The sequence below is a fragment of the Bicyclus anynana genome, chromosome 9 (genome assembly GCF_947172395.1).
Source record: "Bicyclus anynana chromosome 9, ilBicAnyn1.1, whole genome shotgun sequence".
Lineage (NCBI taxonomy): Eukaryota > Metazoa > Arthropoda > Insecta > Lepidoptera > Nymphalidae > Bicyclus > Bicyclus anynana.
Window position 1 is genome coordinate 5,334,247 of NC_069091.1, and position 9,006 is coordinate 5,343,252.

Here is a 9,006-nt window from a genome sequence, read left to right on the forward strand (position 1 = left end):
ACTCTTAGAATTATTTGACGAATCTAACAAATATTTTGTTTTTATTTTAGGGATGGCCCGAACATAATTTATACAAAAGAAATGCAACTTCAGGAAGCTTTTGCAAATAAACATAAAGAATATATTGAAGATTTAGAAAATGGATACGATAGAATTGCAACACTACATCATGAACACCAAGAACGTAAAGACCAAGAAAATGATTCCATACGAAGACACGAAATTGATCGAGGTTCTGACGTTGGGAACTTCCTCAAATCCGACGGTGACAGAAATTTACATGAAAACGAGGAGCATAGAATAAAGCGTGATTATAATGCTCAAACTTCCCTTGGTAGAGATCAATATTTCATTAAAGAAGGAAACACTGAAATTTTAAGACTAGTAACACGAGGTAAAAATGATGAAGAACGATATGTAAATCTTCCTGTTCAGCATCAGCGACCTGTAACATTAATTCCACATACACAATATGTGGTTGTTGACAATGGGAAGGAGCTTTTAATGGAAAGATTCATCCGAGAACAAGGTGAAGAAGCTAACGATATACGAGAAAGAATGAACAAAGTAGTTACAACAGATTTAGATAATATTTCAAATGGCAAAGATATTAAAAGTGTTGTTCAACGATCACGTACAGGTGTAGATCATCAAAATCAAATGCACGAGTATTCTAATTTTCAACCTGAAGTTCCAGGCACTGTACCCTTAAAATCCGATTATTTACAATCAGCTTTACTAGAAATGCAAAACAAATCTTCAATTCATCAAGAACTCCTTGAATCATCGTTAAGAAAACAAAATGAACTTCTTCATCAAATACTTATTGAAAGAGAGAGAATGTTACAAAACCAAGAAACTGCATCTCAAGGTGAAAGTAAGTTAGAAACTCAGAGTTTACCAGGACATTCTGTCATGGCAACACAAACTGAATGCCATATTGGTACACAGACAGAACCTCTCATACTCAAGGAGGTTATAAGAAAATCTCGAAGTGATAACGACTCATATAGTGAAGATGAGTCTCAGATTACTTCAGATAATTCAAAAAAAGTAACGTGGATAAAGAAAAAGAAACCCAAGAAAAAAGTTAAATACAAAGACCCACGGCGCAGTATTCGTGTTTATGAGTTAAAAAGAAAAATAAAAACTCCTATAATTGAAGAAAGTGACCATTCACCTTCCTTGGAAAGTGAAAAAACTGTTAAAGTCAGTAAAATAAACGAGAGAGAAGAACGAGTTAAACATTACGGCGATGTGACTAAAAGTACCATTACGACTTCAAAAAATGAAATTGTCAGTTCGACGCAAATTAAGGCATCTGATTCCGACAGAAAATTAAAATCACGAAGAGAAGTGCTAATGGAAATTTCCGATTCACTTGATGAAAAAATAAAAAAGACAACAGGAAAACAGTTACCAGCTCTTAATGAAGGAATATCCAAAGAAACTTATGAACAAGAAAGTAGCAAAAGTACAAGTAGTTCAGCCAGTAGAGATCGACGTAATTTGATATTCTCACGCCAAGGATCTTCCACAGAAGAACGTGAACGTATTTTGGATAAACCAGATAATAGGGTACAAACTACTGATTTGGATGAACCAGAACTGCCCGCAGAATTTAAGTCGGAGGCTAGTAAAGATAGTAGAAAAAAAGATATGGAAATCGAAAAACTATCACAAACGACCAAACCAGCACAAAAAAGTTTACCTAGATATATGCAATGGTATGGGAAAAAATCGAGTGTAACCGTAAAACCCTCTTCTTCCGATAAAGTAATACCAGATAAACCAAAAAGACCTTCAAAAACGAAAAATGAACAAGATATTAAAGAAAAAAGTGGTCGATATGGAAAAATAATCAGCAAAGAAAGTCAAGGAAATGAGGTAAAAAAAAACTTCAAAGAAAAAGAAAGTGATTTTATACACCCTCGATTGTTGAAAGAAGGTAGAGTCACGCCAGTTCCTGAAGGACCGTTACCTGATGTGCACCCTTTATTGCAACACTCTGAGCATAGGTACGAACATCAATATGAAAATCAAAATCCTCTTTGTTACATTAAACCAACTCATATACCAAAATACTTGGGTGCACCGCCCAATGTTCCAACCTTACCGCAAAGACAGTCATTAGAACAACAACCTATTTATGTTAACCAAGATGACGTCAACAATAAAAAAGGAAAGCATAAAGATGTTTCTGAAAGCGCCCTAACCCATAGTATATCAATTTCAACAAATTACGAGGATGACAAAAGATCGGAAGTTCATGTTTCTAAGATAAATATCGGTGGAGATGCTGGTACGGGTCAAAGAATACTAGCATCAAAAGTAGACGATGACGATTCTGGAATAGCTATGAGCACGCTGGTTCAGCAAACGGGTAATATAAAGCGTTTACCAATTACAGAAAAAAAGAGTGTATTTACAATTGCTTATGATGACGTTCAAACTAAACAACTCAGGCCTGACAGCAGTTCTACGTCGTGCGAAAAGTTATAATTATTATCAATATCAGTATTCCAACAAAAACAAGAGTGCCTTATAGATGTTATTTTTTATGCGTTTTGTAAACTGTGTTCCGTCCTATTTATTATTAATAATGATATTGTAAATAATTTTAGTAGGTACTCCCGATCTGGCAAAGACTTTCTCTCTCATCGAAGTTTTGATGAAATTAAAATTACAATAACATTACAAATATTTAATAAAAAATATGCTGTTAATTTCTTCAAAAAATCGATTAGAGACAGTTTTATTGATGGAAGGGATTATAAATCTTCTTTACCTAAATTAGGAACGATACAAATCAACTGCCTTTATTTAAATGACTGTTCTGTAGGTACTTTAAACTTGATTAAATTTAAGTGACATTATATTGTAAATAAAAATTATTTTTAATTCGTATTATGTATTTAATTGTAGCTTTAATAAATCTATTGTACATAACTATTCATTTATTCACAACTGCCGTACTGTCTCAGTATGCAATTCTATATTTGTTATAAAATATAAAGTTATATCATACTTTTCATGTTTTGTTTTATTTCTGCAAAGTGATAAGCTGCTATGTAGGATATATCATAAAAAGAAAAATAGACTGTAAGCCCTCGAAAAAATCGCTCGCCTCGCTTGAATAACGCTTATAAGGCTATTCCTATATCAGAAAATAACTCTGGGCACTATGCCGTAATTTCTGAGCGGTACAGGTGAGTAGGTACGTGAGTGAATGGATTATCTCAAGTATAAATGAGGAATTTTTTATTAGTTACCCTATTTCTACCCTAAGGGTGGAAAATAGGGGTGATAAATTCATCACTAGCCGACGCCTCGCAGTTTCACGCGCGTAGTTCCCGTTTCCGTGAGAATACGAGGATGAAATATATCACATTAACATATAACGGGGCTTTATTTTTTTTTGTTACTTTCACTCGTGTAGAGTTAGTACTCGTTTAAATAGAGAAGTATGGGTTCACAGTCTAAGGCACCTCCTTCAAAGTGATCAATAGGTAGAAAATATCATAGTGTTATTTTTTTGTAGTCGGTTGTATTTTTTTTTTTAATTATTATAAATCAAGTTGTGGCTTATATTGTCAATGGTGAATTGAACAAAAAAAATAAAAACTGATTTACAAAGAAACTGGCTGACCTGGAAAAATTGTCTGCCTTATTATTTCCCTGCTTTAGGAATTTAAAAAATTTGGGGTGGACCACCCTTCCACTTGGAGATGTGAAAAATAGATGTTGGCCCGATTCTCAGACCTACGCGATATGCACACAAAGTTTAAAAATACAGTAAGAAGTACCTATGCTATGATTGTAATAAAACTGTCCTCATCTTCATCAGAGAAACTAATGAAGTGAGAGTGGAAGACAATGAAAAAGCATTAGGTACGTCATCTGGCAAATTATGGCGGCTACACAATTATTGTCCATCACACATAGTTTGGAAAATTGTGGCCGATGCCACACGCGAGAATGTCGGGTCCGGATTCAACAACCTCCCATTGACGGCTTATGGCGTCAATAGGTAATAAGACTGTAGAATAAATTAGGAGATGTATAGCGAAAAATTGCACAACAGTAACGCTAATATCATAGTTGTCCTACTTGCTGATAGGTGGCGTTTGTTAGCTTTTCTATCTGTTTTGACGGTGTATAACTCTCATCCATACAAAATAGAAAGTATTCATTTTAAAATATATAGTACCAGTTAATAGTGCCTAAACGCCGCTTAATCAGTCTCTTCGTAGCCAAATTACAAGAGTTGGCAATAATATTTCTCTTTCTACGTAAGCCCTTCAAAAACTGTATGGGTAAACTAATAACTGTAATGGGAATGACTGAAATTGATAGATTGATCACGTGAGCTATCGATAACTTATGTGATCCCCGTACATTTTTTAGTTTTCGAAGCGTTACCGTATGTAGAAAGAGAGTTGAAAGTGAAATTTGGCTGGCTACCGATGCCGAGAGTGAGGTGACGATCACTGGATCTCTCGATTCCATGATCGCAATTGTCGACAACAGATACCAGGATCTTATAACATATTAGGAGCTAGACAGTCACTTTAATAAAGATACGGTTGCACGTAAAAATAAATATAGTTTAATTGTTATGACATTCTTTTGTTTCTGATTTTTATATGATTAAACTCAAATTGTTTTAGTTTGTTTTTGGTGAAAAACGGCTTATCAATTATTATATGAAATATTAAGAAGATGAACTTAAGTGCCTCCCTGTGGTGAGGTGGAACTGTGGTTAAGTCTATACTTTTGAGTTTTAATTTATATTTTATATTTATATTTTACAACTTAATTATAAATCTAATGTATCCTAATTATTATTTTTTTGCTTTTAATTAGATGTAGACTATAAATAAACGTTACGAAACGAAAACCCCTTCAGGGCATTCCAAATTATTGCAGGCTGTGCGATTTAGAAATGTGGATACAAATCGTTTTGTACAAGTTGCCTGGATCCGTATTGTAAGAATGTCACCGTTCGCGGCGTCTTACCGTTCTGTGGTAAGAAAGGAGAAGGAGGAATATGTCACACTTACCAAAGTAAGTACCTATATCCGGTAAAAAACCGACAAACAAGCTACGACTATTAGGAGGTTTTGCAAAGCCTCCAATTTCACCTATGTCAACGGTTCATTACCAATGAGCTAGAGCGGCGATCTATTGAGTTATTGCTACAAAGTTGATATTTTACAGAGCGGTAATGTGCAGGTACAAAGATCAGCGTGTTATCGACTTATCTATTACGACGAGATTCATTTATTAACCGACTTCCAAAAAGGAGGAGGTTCTACGTTCGGCTGTATGTATGTTTTTTTTTTTTTTATGAGCGTATATGAAATATTTATTATTTATTTGGTTTGCTTAAAAACAATAATTTATCAGTAGCTGCTGCCCGGAGTTAAAAATTTGGTATTTATTAAGACCCCGAGAACTCGATATGCCGACTGCTGTTCCCTCCCGGTCAGTATCGCTAACATTGCGATAGACGATAATTATCGTGTCAGAGAGGAAAAATATCGCTGATCCCGCTAACCTGCATCCAAATCTTATAAATCCTATCCTATAAGTGATATATGGATGGCCTGGACAGTTCAGTAACTGTTTGCTTTAGAATGTGTTCCAAGGAAGATCGAACTTACTAACACAACACAATCGGCTATAAGTATAGCCGATTGTGTTCTTTTTTGCTAAGAAAGGCTTGGCGGCTGTCTGTGCTTGTTTTGCAATCCGGTCGGTAGAAATACCGAAAAATCGGTAGGTTCGAGACTACTGTACTAGGACTACATAATATATTAAGATGCTATCTCGTGCAGGCATTTTGCATTATTGAGCTATTTGTAGATAGATGGCGCTTCTAATGCGATTATAATTTACTTTATAACAATTATTCTAAACATTGCATATGACAACAAATATCGTAGACGCAAAAATAAATAAAGCTTAAATAAAGACATTAAAACTGGACTGTCTGTTGTCATAGTTATTTAGAGTAGATATAAAGTTTTTTATTATTTTGATATTCTGTAAACCTTTTTTGTTATATGTTACGCTAGATGGCTCTGAAGGTCAGCTTCTACGAGTATAAAGAATTATCTATATTTTAGATTAATATTCTATAGAGCAAAAAAAATTTGATTGTTTGTTTGCGTTCGATAGGCTCTGAAATTACTGAAGCAATTTGAAAAAAGCTTTCACTGTTGGGAAGCAACGCTATCCTCTAGTGCCATCCTATCCTACTAATAGTTTAAACGAAGTTTGTATGGATATTTGTTACTCTTTAGCGCCGCAACTACTTAACCGATTTAGCTGAAATTCAAAACAAAGATAGAAAATTCTCTAGATTAAAACATATGCTGCTTTTTACCGAATTGAGAACCTCCTCCTTTTTGAAGTCGGTTAAAAAATTGATGTAAGTACATTGTACATAGTATATTATATAACATCTTTTGCTAGTGAAAGAAATATAGTAGATTGTTATACAAGGGGCTAAAAAGACCCATTATATACGAGGTATTTTTAGGGCCCGAGACGAAGGCGAGGGCCGCCTAAATAGAAACCGAGTTTATAATGGGTTTAGCCCCACGTGTTACACTCTGCTTTTCACTACGATTGCGAGAAAATAAAATAGTTTAGTACAATATTCAATGATTTATTTTAATTGAAAATTAAATGTACAAAGTCTACAATTTTGGATATTAAGGGAGATGCTTTTACCCGGTAACATAATTTCCGACTTTTTTGAAGATGAATAATGAATATATGAGGTAAACGTGGGAGATAATAGTTTAAAAAACTCCTTTCGTAAGTGAATCCATCCGTTGTTGTTTTCTTCACTTATAAAATTTTTCGTAGGTATCGTAGGTAAGTATTTAAGTAAATGCGTCTCGACTTTGATGGTAACAGATTGAAAATTTCATTCATCTCCAAATTAGGATCACCATTCTCACTAGACGAAGACAACAATAACAATTATTGTTGAAAAATATGTAAGTTACGGTCACAAATTTACAATGAATTTCGGAAATAATCAACTGTGTATTATTCACGCCAATTGTTTTTTAAATTCTCGCTTTTTAATTTTATTTTTTTCACATGAGAAAAAGGCAAAGGTATTACACCGTAAAGGATGTCCCATGTCTTCAAATCTCGCTCTATTCGCAACTTAATAAAAATTAAATAAAAAATAAACGCATTCCACAGACAAGAACGCTGCATTTCATTCCAATTTAAAGTTTTTTATTTATTTTTCAAATCAATCAGGGCCTTACCTATAATGATTCTATTTTCGAATAAAACCTCCTTCTTTTTATAGTAGGCTAGTACTTGGCTAGTACTCGTAACAGACAAGAATTAAAAAAACAAAATTACTTTAGCCCCTAGAGGCTAATATGCTTGTTTAGCCCCGCTGTGGAGTGGTAATATGACAGTGTTTTTGAGCAAGAGTAGTGAAAAATATATTCATTGCATGCGACAGCACGCGCCGCTCGCTGTTTGGCACTCGCTGCGTTGCAAGAACCAGCTCATGAGTAAGGGTCCCGTATGGGTTCGAAACTAGTTTTTTAGACTCAAACTGATAGTATTGCCAAAATTGGTAGGTATTCTTTTTTTGGACAGGCTTTTACAAAATTGACATTTCACAGACAATCTCTTCAGTTATACGTATAGTAAAGCCTGTAAAAGGAAATTCTTTCAAGATTAGCAATCAAGATTGACGATATTATAAAGTTGAACATTGTTTCATCGCGAGAGCTCAATCATTCGCATGAGCTACTCCTTCATTCAGCTCATTTGCACAGACAACTCGCGCGGAAAATTATTTCTTTTCATATTCCCATTTTTCACGTCTTACTTAAAGTTTTCGCCCAATGACTGGGGAGTTTACAATTGCTTTGTTTATTTTCGCTTTTTTTCCTCTGCCGTCGGAATTTTTTCTTCCCGTATTGTTTGTCTTTCCTAATTGCTTAGGTAGGTTAAACGATTCGCTTTTGTTATTACTCAAATCTGCTTTATTTTTTTATCACAAGCTAGTGAAAGCCCTCGACTTTGTCTGTGAAAATACTCGTAGATGTTAACTTTCATTGTACATTACCATTCTTACAAATATATATTACTAGCGGACGCCCGTGGCTTCGTTCGTGTGGATTCCAGCTTTTCACAAATCCTGCGGGAACCATGGATGTTATTAAACATATAAATCTTCCTCTAAAATCACTCTATCTTTTAAAAAAACCGCATCATAATTCGTTGCGTAGTTTTAAAGATTTAAGCATATATAGGGACAGAGAAAGCGACTTTATTTTTAACCGACTTCAAAAAGGAGGAGGTTCTCAATTCGGTCGGTATTTTTTTTTTTTTTTTTTTTTTTTTTTTTTTTATGTATGTACACCGATTACTCAAAGACGCCTGGACCGATTTCAAAAATTCTTTTTTTGTTTGAAACGGTATAGTCCCCATTTGGTCCCATTGCCATCATGTCAAGATCTGATGATGGAATCCTGGAGAAATTGAAGGGAACTTTCGAAAATTATATCGGTGCCTAGTGTGTTCGTAAACTTTTCCATTTAGTACTATTAAGCACTACAATTTCATGAAGGTTTCAAATCGATCTGATGATGGAGCCATAAAACAGACGAGGGAACTCCTCGGCGATTTACAGCAGTTACCTTGTGTTTGGGCTTGATTAATTTGTATTAATGAGAACTTTCCACATAGATAGGTGGTGACTGTCATTTAGGGGTTTGGTGATGAAGACCAAGGACAATTATGGGAACTCCTTAACAGTTTACAGTAACTACCTTGTGTTTGGCCTTGATTATTTCGTATTGCTGAGAACTTTCTACCTAAATGAGTTGTGTCTGTTATTAGGGGTCTGATGATGAAGACCAAGGTCAATTAAGGGAACCCCTTAACGGTTTACGGTAGCTACCTTGTGTTTGGGCTTGATTAATTTGTATTGCTGAGAATTTTGTACTAAGATGA

The 9,006-nt window shown here is 34.6% G+C and overlaps 1 protein-coding gene across 1 annotated transcript in view; it reads left to right on the forward strand.

Annotated features, from left to right (window-relative positions):
• Positions 1-3,032, forward strand: part of LOC112058335 (cadherin-86C) — a 164,713-nt gene extending 161,681 nt beyond the window's left edge. Inside the window, exon 15 of the mRNA XM_052883349.1 lies at positions 51-3,032. Within this exon, the coding sequence (XP_052739309.1) occupies positions 51-2,502 (2,452 nt within the window). The 3' untranslated portion in view covers positions 2,503-3,032. The remainder of the gene's footprint in view (positions 1-50) is intronic.
• Positions 3,033-9,006: the final 5,974 nt, after the last annotated feature.